The 21,305-nt window shown below is 42.6% G+C and overlaps 1 protein-coding gene across 1 annotated transcript; it reads right to left on the reverse strand.

Moving 5' to 3' along the window:
- Positions 1 to 820: 820 nt before the first annotated feature.
- Positions 821 to 20,687, reverse strand: LOC121718675 (putative GPI-anchored protein pfl2). Its single transcript, XM_042103768.1, has 11 exons — positions 20,674 to 20,687; positions 3,705 to 4,421; positions 3,326 to 3,618; positions 2,848 to 3,261; positions 2,600 to 2,747; positions 2,392 to 2,537; positions 2,288 to 2,354; positions 1,530 to 1,796; positions 1,324 to 1,445; positions 1,076 to 1,223; positions 821 to 1,013 (listed from the first exon to the last, which is right to left on the reverse strand). The coding sequence occupies exons 1-11, from the start codon at positions 20,685 to 20,687 to the stop codon at positions 821 to 823; spliced, it is 2,529 nt and encodes an 842-aa protein (XP_041959702.1).
- Positions 20,688 to 21,305: the final 618 nt, after the last annotated feature.

Genomic DNA, 21,305 nt, shown 5'->3' on the forward strand with positions numbered 1-21,305 from the left:
TGTACTTTCTGGGGTTGATGGTACTGGTGTTGATGGTGCTGCTGTGGATGGTATTATGGTTGATGGTGCTGATGTTGATGGTGTTGATGTTGATGGTGCCGGGGTTGATAGTGCTGGGGTTGATGTTGCGGCTGTTGATGGTGTTGATTGTTTTGGTGTTGATGGTGCTGATGTTGATGGTGCTGGTGTTGATGTTGCGGCTGTTGATGGTGCTGATGTTGATGGTGCTGATGTTGATGGTGCTAGTGTTGATTGTGCTGATGTTGATGGTGCTTCAGTTGATGGTGTTGGTGTTGATGGTGCTAATGTTGATGGTGCTGATGTTGATGTTGATGGTGCTGGCGATGATTGTTCTGCGGTTGATGCTGCTGCTGATGGTGTTGGGGTTGATGGTGCTGTTGTTGATTGTTTTGCTGTCGATGGTGCTGCTGTTGATGGTGCTAATGTTGATAGTGCTGATGTTGATAGTGCTGGTGTGAATGGTCTTATGGTTGATGGTGTTGGTGTTGATTGTTCTGGTGTTGATGGTGCTTCAGTTGATGGTGCTGCTGTTGATGGTGCTGATGTTGAAGGTGCTGGTGTTGATGGTGCTGATGTTGATGGCGCTGATGTTGGTGTTGATGGGGCTGACGTTGATGGTGCTGGTGTTGATGGTGCTGATGTTGATGGTGCTATTGTTGATGGTGCTAGTGTTGATTGTCCTGGTGTCGATGGTGTGGTTGTTGATGTTGATGGTGCTGATGTTGATGGTGTGGTTGTTGATGTTGATGGTGCTGATGTTGATGGTACTGGTGTTGATTGTGCTGATGTTAATGGTGTTTCAGTTGATGCTGTTGGTGTTGATGGTGCTGGTGTTGATTGTTTTGCTGTTGATGGTGCTGCTGTTGATTGTGCTGATGTTGATGGTGTTGGTGTTGATGGTCCTGGTGTGAATGGTGCTGATGTTGATGGAGACGGGGTTGATAGTTCTGGGGTCGATGTTGCGGCTGTTGATGGTGCTTGTGTTGATGGTGCTGGTGTTGATGGTACTTGTGTTGATGGTGCTTGTGTTGATTGTGCTGATGTTGATGGTGACGGGGTTGATAGTGCTGCTGTTGATGGTGTTGATGTTGATGGTGCTGAAGTTGATGGTGCCGAGGTTGATAGTGCTGTGGTCGATGTTGCGGCAGTTGATGGTGCTTGTGTTGATGGTGCTGATGTTGATGGTGCCGGGGTTGATAGTGCTGGGGTCGATGTTGCGGCTGTTGATGGTGCTTGTGTTGATGGTGCTGTTGTTGATGGTACTTCAGTTGATGGTGTTGATTGTTCTGGTGTTGATGGTGCTATTGTTGATGGTGGTTCTGATGATGGTGTTGGGGTTGATGGTGCTGTTGTTGATTGTTTTGCTGTCGATGGTGCTGCTGTTGATGGTGCTGATGTTGATAGTGCTGGTGTGGAAGTTGAAACTGTTGATGATGGATCATTTGTCATTATTCCATCTGAAATTGGTGCCTGAGTTGATGGTGCTGGTGTTGAAGTTGATGCTGTACTTTCTGGGGTTGATGGTACTGGTGTTGATGGTGCTGCTGTGGATGGTATTATGGTTGATGGTGCTGATGTTGATGGTGTTGATGTTGATGGTGCCGGGGTTGATAGTGCTGGGGTTGATGTTGCGGCTGTTGATGGTGTTGATTGTTTTGGTGTTGATGGTGCTGATGTTGATGGTGCTGGTGTTGATGTTGCGGCTGTTGATGGTGCTGATGTTGATGGTGCTGATGTTGATGGTGCTAGTGTTGATTGTGCTGATGTTGATGGTGCTTCAGTTGATGGTGTTGGTGTTGATGGTGCTAATGTTGATGGTGCTGATGTTGATGTTGATGGTGCTGGCGATGATTGTTCTGCGGTTGATGCTGCTGCTGATGGTGTTGGGGTTGATGGTGCTGTTGTTGATTGTTTTGCTGTCGATGGTGCTGCTGTTGATGGTGCTAATGTTGATAGTGCTGATGTTGATAGTGCTGGTGTGAATGGTCTTATGGTTGATGGTGTTGGTGTTGATTGTTCTGGTGTTGATGGTGCTTCAGTTGATGGTGCTGCTGTTGATGGTGCTGATGTTGAAGGTGCTGGTGTTGATGGTGCTGATGTTGATGGCGCTGATGTTGGTGTTGATGGGGCTGACGTTGATGGTGCTGGTGTTGATGGTGCTGATGTTGATGGTGCTATTGTTGATGGTGCTAGTGTTGATTGTCCTGGTGTCGATGGTGTGGTTGTTGATGTTGATGGTGCTGATGTTGATGGTGTGGTTGTTGATGTTGATGGTGCTGATGTTGATGGTACTGGTGTTGATTGTGCTGATGTTAATGGTGTTTCAGTTGATGCTGTTGGTGTTGATGGTGCTGGTGTTGATTGTTTTGCTGTTGATGGTGCTGCTGTTGATTGTGCTGATGTTGATGGTGTTGGTGTTGATGGTCCTGGTGTGAATGGTGCTGATGTTGATGGAGACGGGGTTGATAGTTCTGGGGTCGATGTTGCGGCTGTTGATGGTGCTTGTGTTGATGGTGCTGGTGTTGATGGTACTTGTGTTGATGGTGCTTGTGTTGATTGTGCTGATGTTGATGGTGACGGGGTTGATAGTGCTGCTGTTGATGGTGTTGATGTTGATGGTGCTGAAGTTGATGGTGCCGAGGTTGATAGTGCTGTGGTCGATGTTGCGGCAGTTGATGGTGCTTGTGTTGATGGTGCTGATGTTGATGGTGCCGGGGTTGATAGTGCTGGGGTCGATGTTGCGGCTGTTGATGGTGCTTGTGTTGATGGTGCTGTTGTTGATGGTACTTCAGTTGATGGTGTTGATTGTTCTGGTGTTGATGGTGCTATTGTTGATGGTGGTTCTGATGATGGTGTTGGGGTTGATGGTGCTGTTGTTGATTGTTTTGCTGTCGATGGTGCTGCTGTTGATGGTGCTGATGTTGATAGTGCTGGTGTGGATGGTCTTATGGTTGATGGTGTTGATTGTTCTGATGTTGATGGTGCTTGTGTTGATGGTGCTGGTGTTGATTGTGTTGATGTTGATGGTGACGGGGTTGATAGTGCTGCTGTTGATATTGCTGGGGTCGATGTTGCGGTGGTTGATGGTGCTTGTGTTGATGGTGCTGATGGTGATGTTGCTGATGTTGATGGTACTGGTGTTGATTGTGCTGATGTTGATGGTGTTGGTGTTGATGGTCCTGGTGTTGATGGTGCTGATGTTGATGGTGACGGGGGTTGATAGTGCTGGCGATGATTGTTCTGCGGTTGACGGCGCTTCTGATGATGGTGTTGGGGTAGATGGTGCTGTTGTTGATTGTTTTGCTGTCGATGGTGCTGCTGTTGATGGTGCTGATGTTGATAGTGCTGGTGTGGATGGTTTTATGGTTGATGGTGTTGATTGTTCTGGTGTTGATTGTGCTGATGTTGATGGTGACGGGGTTAATAGTGCTGCTGTTGATGTTGCTGGTGTTGATGGTGCTGCTGCTGTTGATGGTGTTGATGTTGATGGTGCTGATGTTGATGGTGCCAAGGTTGATAGTGCTGGGGTCGATGTTGTGGCTGTTGATGGTGCTTGTGTTGATGGTGCTGATGTTGATGGTACTGGTGTTGATGGTACTGGTGTTGATTGTGCTGATGTTGATGGTGCTTGTGTTGATGGTGCAGTTGTTGATGGTACTTCAGTTGATGGTGTTGATGTTGACGCTGCTGGTGTTGATTGTTCTGGTGTGTTGATGGTACTGATGTTGATGGTGCTGGTGTTGATTGTGCTGATGTTGATGGTGCTACTGTTGATGCTGCTTGTGTTGATGGTGACGGGGTTGATAGTGCTGCTGTTGATGGTGTTGATGTTGATGGCGCTGATGTTGATGGTGCCAAGGTTGATAGTGCTGGGGTCGATGTTGCGGCTGTTGATGGTGCTTGTGTTGATGGTGACGGGGTTGATAGTGCTGCTGTTGATGTTGCTGCTGTTGATGTTGATGATGACAGGGTTGATAGTGCTGGGGTCGATGTTGCGGCTGTTGATTGTGCTTGTGTTGATGGTGCTGATGTTGATGGTGCTGCCGTTGATTGTTCTGCGGTTGACTGTGCTGCTGATGATGGTTTTGGGGTTGATGGTGCTGGTGTTGATTGTTTTGGTGTTGATGGTGCTGATGTTGATGTTGCTGGTGTTGATGGTGCTGATGTTGATGGTGCTGGGGTTGAAAGTGCTGTTGTTGATGTTGCTACTGTTGATGTTGCTGGTGTTAATGGTGCTGATGTTGATGGTGCTGGTGTTGACGGTGCTGCTGTTGATGTTGCCGGGGTTGATAGTGCTGGGATCGATGTTGCGGGTGTTGATGGTGCTTGTGTTGATGGTGCTGATGTTGATGGTGCTGATGTTGATGGTGCTGGTTTTGATGGTGCTGATGTTGATGGTGCTTCAGTTGATGGTGTTGATGGTGCTGGTGTTGATGGTGCTGATGTTGATGGTGCTGGTGTTGATACTGCTGGGGTCGATGTTGCGGCTGTTGATCAAAGTCAAAGTCAAAGTCAAAGTCAGCTTTATTGTCAATTTCTTCACATGTTCCAGACATACAAAGAGATCGAAATTACGTTTCTCACTATCCCACGGTGAAGACAAGACATATTTTACCAATTTAAGTCCACAGACAAACATAACATTCAAGTAAACAAAAAAGTAAGTAAATAAGAGGGCACATATAATAATGAAAAAAATAAGAGCAGCAAAATTTGGTTGAAAATTGTGCATAGACAGTCAATAAAATACTAGTGCAAAGTCAGGCCAATAAAAGGCTTGTGTAGTTCTGTTTGACCTAAGTAAGAAAGAAAGTGACATAGTGGTGCAAGTTATGTAAGAGCAGCAGATGTGTTGTGTTTTCAGGACAACAACAACAAGTTGTAAAGTGTACAAGTGTGCAAGTGTGCAAGTGGAGTAGTGCACGCGGCCATTGTGGGTCCAATGTCCAGGATGTTATGTAGCTGAGGGTGGAGGGGGGAGAGGAGGGAGAGAGTTCAGCATCCTTACAGCTTGGTGTATGAAGCTGTTGGTGAGTCTGGTAGTGCGGGAGCACAGGCTTCTGTACCTCTTCCCAGAGGGCAGTAGATCGAACAGATTGTGAGCGGGGTGACTTGCATCACTCACAATTTTGGTCGCCTTGCGGGTGAGGTGGGTGGTGTAAATGTCCTTCAGGGAGGGGAGTGAAGCACCAATAATCCTTCCAGCTGTGTTCACTATGCGCTGCAGGGCTTTCCTGTTGTATTCAGTGCAGCTTCCGCCCCACACAGCGATACAGCTGGAGAGGATGCTCTCAATGGTGCCTCGGTAGAATGTGGTCATGATGGCTGGTGGAGCACTTGCTCGCCTGAGTTTCCGCAGGAAGTACAGGCGGCGCTGAGCTCTCTTCGCCAGTGATGCAGTGTTGGTGGTCCAGGAGAGGTCTTCGCTGATGTGCACCCCCAGGAATTTGGTGCTGCTCGCTCTCTCCACCACAGCACCGTCGATGGTCAGTGGCAGGTGTTGGGTGTGACCTCTCCGGAAGTCAACAACAATCTCTTTGGTCTTGCTGACGTTCAGCAGGAGGTTGTTGTCCCTGCACCACGTGGTCAGATGGTCGACCTCCAACCTGTATTGGGTCTCGTCGCCCTTGGTGATGAGACCCACCAGAGTTGTGTCGTCAGCAAATTTCACTATGTGATTGTTGCTGTAGGTTGCAGTGCAGTCATGCGTCAGCAGGGTGAAGAGCAGCGGACTGAGCACGCAGCCTTGGGGGGCCCCTGTGCTCAGTGTGATGCTGCTTGAGGTATTGTTGCCAACACATACTACTTGAGGCCTCTGACAGAGGAAGTCCAGTAGCCAGTTGCAGAGGTAGGTGCTGAGTCCCAGTTTGTCAAGTTTGCTGATGAGTTGTTGTGGTATTATGGTGTTGAATGCAGAACTGAAGTCTATAAACAGCAATCTCACATATGAGTCTCTTTTTTCCAGGTGGGTGAGGGCTGGGTGGAGGGCAGAGCAGATTGCATCCTCTGTAGACCGCTTGGCTCGGTATGCAAACTGGAAGGGGTCCAGGGTGGGGGGGAGAATGGATTTGATATGTGACATGACAAGCCGCTCAAAGCACTTCATGATGATGGGTGTCAGTGCCACAGGGCGGTAGTCATTGAAGCAGGATGGAGCAGTTTTCTTCGGCACGGGTATGATGGTGGCAGCTTTGAAACATGATGGGACGATGGCTTGCTTCAGGGAAGTGTTAAAGATGTCTGTGAAGACATCCTTAAGCTCCCCTGCGCAGTCCTTCAGCGCACGACCTGGAATGTTGTCTGGACCTGTTGCCTTACGGGTGTTGATAGCAGCAAGTGTCCTCTTCACGCTGTCGGCAGAGAGGCACAGGGGCTGCTCATGTAGAGGGGGATGGGTCTTCTGTGGGCAGGTGCTGTTTTGTGCTTCAAAGCGAGCAAAGAAGCGGTTCAGGTTGTTGAGCAGAGGGATGTTGCTCTCACAGCTCTGTGGCGCGGGCTTGTAGTCCGTGAGGGCCTGAATGCCCTGCCATAGGCTTTGTGCGTTCCTGCTGTCTTTGAAGTGGGTGGTTATCTGGTTATGTGGTATATGGTTGATGGTGCTAGCGTTGATTGTTCTGCGGTTGACGGTGCTGGTGTTGATTGTGTTGGTGTTGATTGTTCTGGTGTTGATGGTGCTTCAGTTGATGGTGCTGCTGTTGATGGTGTTGGTGTTGATGTTCCTGGTGTTGACGGTGCTGTTGTTGATGGTGCTGATGTTGATGGTGACAGGGTTGATAGTGCTGCTGTTGATAGTGATGGCGTTGATTGTTTTGTCGTTGATGGTCCTTGTGTTGATGGTGCTGGTGTTGATGGTGCCGGGGTTGATAGTGCTGGGGTTGATTTAACTGTTGTTGATGCTGTTGGTGTTGATTGTTTGTGTGTTGATGGTGCTGCTGTTGATGTTGATGGTGCTGATGTTGATGGTGCTTCAGTTGATGGTGTTGGTGTTGACGGTGCTGATGTTGATGGTGCTGATGTTGATGGTGCTGTTGTTGATGGTGCTGATGTTGACGGGGTTGATAGTGCTGCTGTTGATGGTGCTGAAGTTGATGGTGCTGGTGTTGATGGTGCTAATGTTGATGGTGCTTCAGTTGATGCTGGTGATGTTGATGGTGCTGTTGTTGATGATGCTGACGGTGCTTCAGTTGATGGTGCTGCTGTTGATGGTGCTGATGTTGGTGTCGATGGTACTGATGTTGATGGTGCTGGTGTGGATGGTGCTGATGTTGATGTTGCTGATGTTGACAGTGCTGGTGTTGACGGTGCTGTTATTGATTGTTCTGGAGTTGATGGTGCTGGTGTTGACGGTGCTGTTGTTGATTTTTCTGGGATTGACGATGCTGGTGTTGATCCTGGTGTGGCTTGTCTTGATAGCCCTGATAAAAATAAATTGGCTTGAATTGACTTGAATTTAAATATATTTAATATCAGTTGCAGGCCTTTTTCTGGTAAAACGTTTCCTACAGAGAAAGAAAAGTTGGAAGCCTACAATGTAGTAACCTAGGGCTAAGCCTATGTCCATATGTACATCAATTATGAGATACATAGTCAAACATCAAAGTTTTGAGATTTAAAAGTCTAACTTTTAAATCATAGACACTTGATTAGCTATTTGATTAACTACATATATAAACAACCACACCATGGAAAAGATTGAATCTCATATAAATGGACAATTAACATAGAAAGGAAATTAGAATTGAATTAGATTTTATTCTGTTTGAAATGATACTGTTTTTAACTTCATTTCAGTCAAACCCAATTCCAGTAGAGGCAGGTAGAGGGCAGCATAGGTCACTCATTGACTGTATGTTAAAGCTGTTCACTCCTCCCATGCTTTTTAACTGCCCAAGGTCCATCAGTCGCAGCGGCTGCATTTAGCATTTCTCATACATGCACACACACACACACACGCACACACACACACATACACACACACACACACACACACACACACACGCACACACATACACACACACACACACTCAAATACACACACACACACCAGGGTTGTGCACAATTCGAATGGCAATTCTGCTTCCTGTTTGCTACCTCAATTGAAATGCAAGTGAAATTCAAGAATTGAATTGGAATTTAAGAGCCAGTTTCAATTCAATTCTGGAATTTTGCACAAGCCTGATGCACACACACGCATGCAAACACGCACACACACACACACACGCACAAACACACACAGATTTACACATACGTACATGCACACACACACACTCACGCACACACTCAGAAGTCTAGATTGTTGCACCCAGATGGTTTTTAGACAAGTTTGACCACCGTCTAGCCATTTCCCTCAGAATACAATCCACAATCCAATTCCAGTAGAGGCAGGTAGAGGGCAGCATAGGTCACTCATTGACTGTATGTTAAAGCTGTTCACTCCTCCCATTCTTTTGAACTGCCCAAGGTCCATCAGTTGCCGCGTCTGCATTTAGCATTTCTCGGAAACGCAGTGTGCTTTCAGAAAAAAATCTCTTTCTGGATATTAATATAGCTCTGCCCAAAGTCCACCCACCAGGTTGTGAAATAGCAGAAGAAACAGAAAGAACAGAAGATTATAAAAAACTTCAAATGATTCAAATGATTCAAGATTTCCTACATCCAGTTGAGCAGTACTGCACCATACAAAGAGAGTGGACGTTGCATTACACGTACACACGTGTATGCACACACAAGTTTGACCATAGTCTAGCCATTTCCCTCAGAAATGTCACTAATACAACTGTAAAATGTGAATAAAAAAGGATGTTATGATTTACAAATCAACTGAGAGCAACTGAGAACAGTTCAAATACAACATATCTACTGTCGAAGGAGAGAAATGTTATTGTTTTTTGGAAAAAATATGTTCCTTTTGAATTTAATGCTAGCAACACATCTTAAAAAAGTTGGGACAGGGGCATTAACCATTGTGTTGCTTCACCTCTTCATCTAACAACATTATGTAAAGGTTTAGGAAATGAGAAGACTCAGAGTTTTGAGAATTTAATGTGGTCGTATTCCTGCCTGGTAAACAGTCAGTTCTTTGTCATGTTTTTCATTCCATTATGCACCAAATTAGACAGGTTTGGACTGCAGACAGGCATGGTTTTCCTGAGAAATCCAAGGACTTCCCTGAAAAGACATTGTCTGGATCAGTGTTTTTCAACCACTGTGCCGGGGCACACTAGTGTGCCGAGAGAGATCATCAGGTGTGCCGCAGAAAATTACCCAAATGTCACTCACTGGTCCAGAAAAGCAACTGTTGCATCAAAGAATTTATGCATCCACATGCTCATTGCACATTTTGATTGGTCTAAGCACAGCACCCCTTTCCACTTTAGCTCAGTGCATTTTAAGTTCAGATAAGATGGTAGAATTTCTGTATCATGTCTAAATGACTACAGGTGGAAATTAGCAATTGTTGCTGTAACCTGGTCAAACACATATTTTCTTGTATCACAAGATAATGTTTATTTGTGCATTGTCCCTGTTTTCAAACAGGCAATAATGATGTGCTGTTAACGTTAATTATTAAACCAACACATTGCTTATGAGTTATGATGAAATTGTCTTTTAACTTTTTGTCTTTTTTTTTAACACCATTTTAACTGTTTTTTACGGTGGCCCTGACGGCTCAGCGAAATACAAACGCTACAACACTTGCAAGTAAGTGTTTGCAACACTTGCAAATAAGTGTTCACAACGGATATGAACCCACAATGGAAGTGAGCAGTTGTAGCTTGGAGGAGTTACACGAAAGAGGACATCTCTTGAGAGACTTGTACAAGTTATACAGATGTAAGTTTGTAATGTTTTGATAATAAAGGAGTTAAAGATTTACCCCAATGTCTGTTTTTTCCACGTATGTAAGTCAGCAGGCTTTAGTCTTACTCGCTAGCTGTTTTGCTAACAGTTTGTGTAGCTAGTAACGTTAGCTCTAATAAGTGACTTTTAAGTCCGTTTTAAGAAAACCGATAGGATTACTTTATGGTTTTGTTTTCTTCCTACCCTCATTTCCCTCCCCAGATACAGATATGAATAAACGTCATTCTTTGATAGTATATATCTGTGATTGGTGGCATTCTAATGGACTCCAATACTGAAGTCGAAGCATTAACCAAACGAATGTTAGGACTGCCAATCACACTGCTGTTGCAAAGCCTCTGAATGCAGTCCGCTGCCTTATTTACTGGCAATGCATCTCGAGATTCTACAACGGACTTAAGCTGCCACCTCGTGGCAAAAAGTTGTAATACATTTCACACAGCTCTGTGAATCATGGGAGGCACGAATGAAGTGGCCACTTCTAATGGGACCCACTGTAGGCTAATTCATTATGTAAACTGCTGACTCACCTATTGTAGCAGGTCACAAAGCTGGTTACGTGATTCTATTATGCATTTCATCCACATAATGAAATTATCGTGACACATAATTCATTCCGTAAACTGCTGACTCACGTAATAGGCGTGTTCGTCTTCATGCAGATCTGACTTGATGTGATGCATGCTGGGTTGTTGTTTGATAGTATATGTCTGTGATTGGTGGGTAAAGTCAGAGCCCGTTTATGGAGCTCTCAATTGTGTTCAACCCAGCATGCATCACATCAACTCAGATCTACGTGAATAAAACATCAATATGCTAAATTTGGATAAATTTCCATGACCACTAATGGTTTTATGATTTCCACTGTTAATAATTTACAAACATTTCAGCAACGAAACATTGATGCAGGGGAGTATTGTTGTGCTCGCACTAGAGTTTAGCCAGGTGCATTTAAATCAAGAGTTGAAGAGAGAGAGAGGAGTAGTTCGCACACTGAAAGAAATGACTGAAAGTCTACAGAAAGGAGTTTTTCCATTTCATTTTGGGAGCAAGAGCAGACGTTTCAGCCCTCCGGCTATTCTCAATGCTCACCAATTCAACTCAATGCTCACCAATTCAACTCAATGCTCACCAATTCAACTCAATGCTCACCAATTCAACTCAATGCTCACCAATTCAACTCAATGCTCACCAATTCAACTCAATGCTCACCAATTCAACTCAATGCTCACCAATTCAACTCAATGCTCACCGAAACGAAACCTTGCAAAGCAGGCTTGCAAGATGTGAAAGGAATGGTGTTTGCATGACTGTAGGCTAGCCCTTGGTGAAACAGGAACAATGAATTTTAAACAAATTGAGAGATATTGGAAGTGAACTGAAATTAAAGTATCGATCACATCATGCTGGTATCGATCCGATGCCAATACCAATGTCGATATTTGGATTGATATGCCCACCCCTAAAAAACGGCAAATTCCCAAGTTCACATTAAAACTGTTGGACATGAAAGGCCACATGGACTACAAACGAACTACAACGTGACGACAAAAGTGATGACGAGCCCCTAACTGGGCAACTCTGTTAGCAAAATCTAGCCCCAGTTTCTGACCTCTGACTCACACATTACGTGACGTGAATGACGCGGAATGATGTTTTCACTGGGAAAAAGTTTTTTCCGAAGCCCATGAACCATAGACAGTAAAAGAAATGGACGAACAGACTCCGTTGTTTTCAATGGGAGGGCACTGACGCAAATTGAACGTTTTTTCATTTGGCTTGCCATCGTACTGCGCAGACTCGCACTTAGCTTTGTGACGTTAGCCATCAAACTTGTAACTCGTATGATAGATGGTTAACAGAAATTCACCTTCAAAGTCAACAAAATTAAACATTTATTTATGTATTATTATTAATATCATCCTCACAAGTGATATCAAGTCGTGTTAATGTTGAAACTACCAGACATGATCATCTTCAAACACAATCATGGTAAAACAAAAAAGGGTAACACTTTATAATAACACAATTCATCATTTATTAAGCCTTTGTTACTTATTAGTTAATGGTTTGTTCATCATTAGTAATTTCTTGTTCATACATAATTTATCATCAGTAAAGAATTTGTTCACACAATTATAAATGGTTTGTTCATAGTAAATAAGCCTATCCAAAAAACATGTTTGTAAGTACTTAATAAGTAATGAAACAACCACTTATAATGACATCATTTTATGATGTTTTATAAACCAGTTGCAAACTATTACAAAATGCTTTGTTCATCATTTGTAAACCATTGTTCCTATGTTAATTCTCATAAATAAAGTATTTGTACGCACAGTTATAAATGGTTTGTTCATAGTAAATAAGCATCTAAAATATGTTTATGAATTATTGTTAATACTTAATAAATTATGCAATATACACATGCACTAATGAATAGTTAGGGCGATGATAGATATTTTATAAACCACTTCCTAATTCATGATTAACTCAGGGATTACAAGTGGTTAGTTAATGATATTTTGTGAGCTTATCTAAAGTGAGGACTTTCTATGCCTTGCAACACATTTTCAAATGAGTTGTAAAGTTTACATTTACATTCATAGTGGATAGGGAGCCGGGTTGTTGTGGCAAAGCATGTTTAATCCATAATCCAACACTATCATGTGTTTCTCTATGGCAAACCACAGCCGCGCCTGCAGGTGTACGTCCGTACGCACTGTGCATACCATCAGGCTACTCGACAGCGAGAGAGAATTTCCCTTGTGTGTGTGTGTGTGTGTATTCACACCAAATTGGCCTACCATACCTTCCCAACTATGCACAGTATCCCATTAGCTGCATGCCATCAGGTGCGTACCATAGCATTAATTCCTGCAGGCGCCCCTGGCAAACCATGTTCATAATCCTTCATAATTCCTGCATTGCATCCCAATTTCTTCAACAAAGAAACACCTTTTTTGCCTTTACTTTGTTCATGGCAATGCAGTAAAAAGTTGTTGTAGAGAATCATTATGAGCGCATACACCATAGACATACACAGGCTAACACGCAAACTCGGGTCAAGTCAGGTCAGATCAGTTCGTGTCACAGATATGGAGCGCAGAAAGGTCATTTTTCATCACTAAATAAAAATGCCATTTATTTCTGTAAGGCACACACACCACATATGTCTGTAAATTGCTAAGCCCCAGAGAATCCCTCCACCATGGCAATGATATTGCCAGATTCAGGACAGTCTGCTCTACACACACATGTAAAGCAAGTCAAGCTGTCAACTTGCAGTGGTGAGATACATGTCAAAATATAAGAATTTGTATAATATGCTTTTTTAAAAATCAAAATTAAATCAATGCAAGTATTAATACATGAAATTGTGGCAATTTGGGTAGCCTAGACTCTGCTGAAAAAAGCAATAGCCTATATAGCATGTGTGTATGGCACTTACAATGACCAGGAGAAATCCTTCTAACTAAAGGTAGTGAAAATGCCTTTAAAACAGTCTCGTGATCGTGGTTCTTGATGTCTGTTCAAAGGATATTTTCCCAAGTATTAATAGCTTACTTCAGCCAATCGGTTAAACAGTTTGCTAATCAATAAACAAAGCCTAGTTCAAGTGTTGATTTAGAGTAGAGGTCTGCACTCCCGCGGTCCCGACGCAAAAGAGTGCGGCGCGGGACAACTTTTGAAAGCTCTTTGCGCGAGCGGGCGGGATGAGAGAGGTGTGTTCGCGGGTGCGGGACAAATCGCTGATTCACTGCACTCCCGCAAATTAAATATGTGCGTAAAATTAAATATGGAAATGATTAGTACTGAAAGTACTGTTCATAACTATAGTTCAGCTGGATGTTCTGTTAGGCAGCATTAAAAAACGGGGTTTAAGCATAACTGACGGATAGCAGGGCCCACTTCCCCGATAACGACGGAGACACGCTCTTAAGAGGGTTTTCTACGATTCATCTTACGATCGTTCGTTTGGTTTATACGACTGTTTCCCGAACATGCTCGTATCGTGAACGCGCATGCACTGCTCTTAAGATGCTCTTAAGGGGAGCTGTCCACGTTAATAGTTCTGAAATATCCTCTGATTTGACGGTGATGTCAGGTGACTGCACGTCACAGCTATAGGCCTACCATTTAAACTTCGGATCTACACATTAATTCACATCAATACGAAAATAGAAACACTTTGACATCTGAATGTAAGCATCCCAAGTAGGTTATATACCACACAGAGACATAAATAATTGTAATTATTTTAAGATTAGATTGTGGCAGGAGCCCGCTGCTCCTCCTCTGCATATGCATTTAACAAATTATTCACGATTGTTGAAGGATTGTTGTTGCCACATAGAAGCAATGCATAGAACACAGTGGGGTAAATTGCTATTAAATCCACTTAGCATCGTGACCATGCTGCGCAAATTTGTTCAAAACTGCAGCATTAAAGTTAGGTAAACTCTGCTAAGGTCTTATCACAACATAGTACATTGAGGAGACTAAACTAAGTTAAGTTACAGTATATGCAATCAAGCAGTATTTCAAAGCTAACGTTAGAATACTGTTTGGATGTCAAGTTTAGCATGCTTACTTGCAGCTGCTTATTCGTTACTCAGGCTCATTTTATTGACTTTAAATGTTTGCAAAATCCCGATGTTTTCCAAGACTCAAACGTGCTTGTCCAAAGGAGAAGTAAGAACCGTTATTTGAACTAACTACGTTATGAATTGCATGCACACATCAGCAGCCTTTTAACTGTGTTAATGTTAATTGCAAGGATTCCCACACGAACGTCTTGAAATGACAGGCCCTCAATTAGACACACACTACTGAACTTTATTGAATGCTACCTCTGACTAAGAATGCATTACTTTGCACTTGTATAGTCTTTTATTTTGGAATCTTAAGAGCAATAAACAAACATATATTGCAATGTTAAAGAATTCATGTTTTTTCATTCATATATGTAAATAAACATGTATAAGTTGCTATTAGTGAATTAATTGGGAGATAGTCGATAATCCAATCGAAATCGAATCGGACTGAAAAAATGAATTGTTTAGATTAATCGATGCATCGAAAAAATCGCTAGATTAATCGTTAAAAAAATAATCGTTTATCCCAGCCCTAGTGTGCTCCTTTCATGAGACAGAAAGAAAAGCTGAATAGGCTACCCCTCCTGCATGTGGGCTTTAGCGGGCGGGAGCGGGACATCATGTTACAGATGCGGGCAGGAGCGGGACTAAAAATGACACATTAATGCAGGAGCAGGACATCATGTTACAGATGCGGGCAGGAGCGGGACTAAAAATGACACATTAATGCGGGAGCGGGCAGGAGCGGGACAGGATATTGCGGGAGCGGGACTGAAAAATCAGTCCCACGCAGACCTCTAATTTAGAGCTACAATAAAACCCATCTCTAAAATAGGCACTGCATTCTGAGTTTTTCATTCTAACTTAAAATAGCTTATTGCTTATTTTTTTTTCTAATTAGATCTACATTTAAGTTTTAAAATGGATTATGGTGCAGCATCTGAAAGTGAATTATTCTTGCGAGTAGCATATTTTAACGTGCGGTTTGGGATCGTCATTTCGCGATCATTATAACGTGTTTACGCTCCCAGGCCATTTGCGCCCCTCACTTTTACTTAGTTGATGCCACCTAAAATCTCACAGGCACACCGTAATTATGATTTCTGGCTATGCCTCTGCTCCAACCTGAAGAAGCATCTTAAAGTAGCCTAAGTTTTTTTTTTTTTTTTTTAATTAGCCTGGGGTAGTCGTCTGCTGTAGTTTTACTGGTCACCTTGCTATTTTGGGGAAAAGTGGCACCTACTAGCCACTCACCAACACCACTTCCAGCAGCAACTTAGTTTTCTATGAAGGTCTCCTATCCAAATACTAACCAAGCCTACACCTGCTTAGCTTCAGCAATTCAGCAGAGACAGGGTATCCTGATACACCACAAAGCCAGATCTTGACTATGGATATGTAACATTTCTCAATGCTTTTGTAGCTTGTTCTCAAAAGTGGTTAGATGGCATCTTACATTGTTCTTGCTAAATTATTACATGATAACCTCATTTTTTAGACACTGTTGAGATCACAATGTGACTGGTGGATTGCATTCTATGGACAACCATGGACATTTATTCATTTATTTATTTTATTTTTGCTGTTTGGTTCACAGCTATGATTGTTTTGGAGAAAATTTCACCTGGAAATTCACATTATATAGCTTATATAGATATCTAGCCCCCCAGTCTAAATGTGAATCTTGAATTTCCCCTGGGGATCAATAAAGTATCTATCTATCTATCTATCTAATGAAAACAGCCAGATTGAGCGTACAGATTAATGTTAAATCTGTGGGATTAGTTAACTGTTCTGGTCTTGGACCTGTTGTGAGCATCAGACTGAGGAAGATGACCACGAGGCAGATGCGCTGTCCTGTAGCCGCCATTTCTCATGGAAGCAGATGAGAGACGAGATGCTGGAGACCCACTCTCTCTGCCAGCCTAGTAAGAATTGATGTGTCCAGCAGCATCTGGGATTAAACATTGATTGGTGCCACTGCTGCACCTTAACCGGCCGCAACATCCCACACATGTTTGAGATAAGCAAACGCATCTCACATGGAAATAACTTGCATGGAACAATAAAACACTAAACCCCTCTTAATCTCCCATATGTTATATGTTATATGAGGTATGAGTCCTGCCCTCACCACACTCACACAGAACACACACACACACCAGGGTTGTGCACAATTCAAATTGCAATTCTGCTTCCTGTTTGCTACCTCAATTGAAATGCAAGTGAAATTCAAGAATTGAATTGAAATTTAAGAGCCAGTTTCAATTCAATTCTGGAATTTTGCACAAGCCTGACACACACACATACACACACACACAAGTTAACATGTACATTATCTGTAACCAGGGGTGCTTTATAGAACACGTTTCAATTTATTCTGTTTATTATTGACATGTTTTCTACCTTAAGGTGATGAATCGCGGGGCAACTTGACATGTTTTCTACCTTAAGGTGATGAATCGCGGGGCAACTTTTCTACCTTAAGCTGATGAATCGCGGGGCAACTTGACATGTTTTCTACCTTAAGGTGATGAATCGCAGGGCAACTTGACACGTTTTCTACCTTAAGGTGATGAATCGCGGGGCAACTTTTCTACCTTAAGGTGATGAATCGCGGGGCAACTTTTTGGGCAATGTTGCTGAGCACCACTCTCCACTGGGCAACATAATTTCTATCTGATTGATTTGGAAACTGATTTTGGGTTTTGGGTAGTCTTTATATTCTTGTCCATGTTCCAAATCACATTGATTGCAGTCTATGTTAAAGAGCCCTCTTACCAATCTGAGTTTAAAAATGATCAGTGTAACCTCACAAGTTGCAACCTCCTGTAGTGTTGTCTTTGTTGCCTTCATGATTTCCTTTTAAAAGCTTCATATATTAAAGGAGAACTTGGCAACTATTTCAACGTAATAAACCGTTTATAAATCATTTGGATGGTTAAATGACCTGTTCTGGTGAAAATGGTGACTTTCCCCGCTGCGCCTAGCGTCCCCAGGCGGAAAACCAACCTTGCAACATTGAGACTACCGTCCCGGAAAGAGAAGTGAGAAACAAGAAACTCATTTTAAATCGTGTTTCTTATCTTGTAACATCCACATAGTTCTGCCAAACTTATACTAACCGTTCGCTAGCTTGTAAACAAATCCATGTGGTTTATTGTTACCTTTTCCCACAGTTTGAAATAGCATAATGCACAATTTCTCCAAAAGAGAGGGAAATCCTGCCAAGTTTCCCTTTAAAAAGGAGATATTTGCCTCTCTCTCTGTCTCTCTTCTGTTCCCAAGTGGAGTAAGTTAAGTTAGATCTGCTACGTAGTGGAGATTGATAGATACTGTAGATAGAGATAGATAGATACTTTATTGATCCCTAGGTGAAATTCAAAGGTCTCGGTAGCATATACAGACATAACACACAACATGCACTTACAGCAGAAATGGTAAATATAAGTATAAGTATAAACATATAACCAAACTCTACTGTACAATAGAGACAGTAGAAGATAAAAATAACAAAACTAATTACTAAATATACTATATAAATTAAATAAAAAAAATCCACAGTGTGGTTGAGGGTGATCAAGCATGAGACGCTTGCAGTGACAGGGCCGGGACCTGTAGTTCTGTGTGCATGGTGAAGGTGCAAAAAGTAGTTCAACAGTAGTCCTGTAGTTCTGTGTGCATGGTAAGGCGCTCAAGAGAGTGAGTGTTGTCAGGGGCGTCAAGCAAGGCAAAATTCAGAGGGGGCACAATCAGGCATTTTTCCGGGGGGGGGGGGGGGGGGGTCCTGTTAGAGGGGGGCTGGAGATTTTGAAATTCTGGCTGCTAAACATACCATTTCAATGCAGTTTGGGAGGGACAGAAATACCTTAACAGAGCAAGCAGAAACCATCCTCTATCTGAGGACTAAGCTAAAGTATCTATTTTGTAAGTTAATGTAAAACACATAGGTTGGTGAAAGAACTGTAAGCTCAAATTCAGCTCATTAAAGCATGTTTAGACACAAACATTTACACTTAGGCGTACTACACATGATTTTAAAAACAGTACCATTGCAGTTGTTATGATTTGATTGATATGTGACCTAAGAACAATCTTACATTAAAAAAGTTGCTGAGGTCTGACTTTGTGGCGCTCGGAAATTAAATTAGTTTAATCTTAATTCATATGATGAAGGACTTTGAAAGAAGTTTGACAGGTTACAGTGCTGAGTAAGGTTAACACTAAATATTTCAATATTTTACTACTAGTAATATATTTTTCATTACCATTATGGCAAGCAATAGGCTACCTCATTTGTAAGTTGCTATCTGCAAATCATGAGCAAGTGACCTGATAATAACCTAAGTTATGAGCACGAGAGAGACTATTATACTTTCTTGCCCTCTACATCAGTGGTTCTTAACTGGTGGGTCGGGACCCAAAAGTGGGTCACGGAACCATTCTGGGTGGGTCGTGGAGCTTGTGGTTAAAAAAGAGAAGAAATCGCCCATTTCAAATAGACTTAAATTGAGATGAAATTGTGCAGAATCCACAGTGTGCGATGTTCACAATTGCTGGAACATGAGTAAAAATGCCTCATAATAAAGTACACATGTCAAAGACAGACCTGTCAAGTACTTTAAGGTGACATCAGGAGTTGGAGACTTCACAAATGTAATGCCAAACAGCATGTTCCAAACAAATAGGCCTACAGGCACTTTGCGTGTCTTAGCATGTAGCTCACCAAATCTGTTGGCTTGAACGCTATAAAATATATATATGGGTCACGACGTGATGAACATGGAAAATTGTGGGTCCCAAAGCCAGACCAGTTAAGAACCCCTGCTCTACATCACCACTGCTGTAGCCTATGTAGGCTAGGCCTAGTTTAGGCTATGTCTGCTGCTCTTACAGGCTGTGTCATTGAAAACGCGATGGCGCAAATGATTACTTTTTTTGATGACAACGACAGCTGGTAGCGTAGACATACTGATAGCTTCAATGACGCATATTTATGTGGAGACAGTAGCCCTACGTGGCCGATGAGCCAGGCAGTCGACTCTTCCACCTCTGATTACGTCCGCCCATTCTTGTTTGCTGGCTAGTAGACTCCAGAGCGGTAGAAAAACGGCTCTGGTAGACTCCATATGTGACCTGACGGCATGGTGGCAATAAGCCTCTTGGAAAAGGGCTGATGTTGACCGGTCTTCAGCTATTTTGCTACAGTTTATTAAACATAAATTTCTGCAGCTGGCAGCTGATTCAAACACTACCTAAACAACCTCTTAAAAGCTTGAAATTTGGTATGTTTGTTCCTTGGATGATCCTAAGATATCCTAGAAGGGGTGCCCAAAAATATCTCAAACAGGAAGTGAGTTTGTAAAGAAATTGAAAAATTCTGTGCTCCCCACCACAAAATTGGTAGCTGATTCAAACACCACCTAAACAACCTCTTAAAAGCTTGAAAATTGGTATGTATGCTCCTTGGGTGATCCTAAGACATCCTAGAAGGGGTGCCCAAAAAAATCGGCAGCTGATTCAAACACCACCTAAACAACCTCTTAAAAGCAAATATATTCCTTGGGTGACCCTAAGACATCATAGAAGGGGTGATCAAACATACATCTCAAACAGGAAGTGAGATTTTGAAGAAATTCAAAATGGCCACCCATATAATTGACAGCTGATTCAGAGGCCACTTAAACAACCTCCTAAAAGCTTGAAATTTGATATATGTCCCTTGGGTGATCCTACGTTATCCTGGAAGATTACTCCAAGAAATCTCAAACGGGAAGTGAATTTTTAAAGAAATTGAAAAAAGGCTGCACTGCCTATCCACATAATTGGCAGCTATTTCAAAGGCCACCTAAACGCCCTCCTAAAATCATGAAATTAGGTATATGTGTCATAGATATGTCTGTTTTAAGCAGACAATACGGCTACACTATGGCTATATCCACCTATTGTCTCAAGGATACTATAAACACAGACAGTCAAGCGCCTCAGGCAGACCTCATAAAAAACATACAATTAAGCACACATGTCCCCTACAACTTCTTAAGACACAGTAAAACACCACACTAGATTACATTAGTCCTACTCTACATACTGCATATTTGCATCTGTTCACATGCTCTGGCACATTGGCATAATACTGTGCAAGGCAACCCAGCATCCTGGCATCGGCACTTTCGAGAGCAGAGAGGCTCACCTTTGCTGCCACATTTAAGAGGTTCTCTACATACTTTGGCTGCCTCTGGTAAAAGTGTCCATAAAGGTGTCCAAAAATCATCTAATTTGGTCTATCCATATTTTTCAGGAGAAGGCACTGACTGGGTAGCCTGCAGACCTTTGGACCAAATGCTAGCTTGGTACACTGCTCTATTTGAATGCTGTATCAGTGCAGCCTGTGTGGGAGGAATATTTTCCATTGAGAGACATATTTGAGAAAACAAGTCCTTCCTGAGATCATTGACTTTCATGATCCGTTTTTTTATCGTAAAGAACACAAGTGTACTTCTCCAGCATGCAAACATGTTTGATTCCTGGCTAAGCAGTTCAAAAGGATTTGCTGTCATAGCAATGAAGGCATCCTTTACTTCTGGAAATGGTTTCCATGCTGCCCACCCTTTAGAAGGAGTCTGCTGTTCCAGAGGTAGCCACCCCATTATCACATAGTACAGTTGTTCAACTACTTCCATCTAAAAGTTATCCGATTGTGTTCCATAGAGCCATCTCTATGTGTAACCCACCAAGCATCACAAACATCTCTCCATAACAGTCTGGATCTCTGAATCACTCCACTGAACCATTTTTGTAAATGTATATAGTGGTTGGTCAAAT

This window comes from Alosa sapidissima, chromosome 1 (assembly GCF_018492685.1).
Source record: "Alosa sapidissima isolate fAloSap1 chromosome 1, fAloSap1.pri, whole genome shotgun sequence".
NCBI lineage: Eukaryota > Metazoa > Chordata > Actinopteri > Clupeiformes > Clupeidae > Alosa > Alosa sapidissima.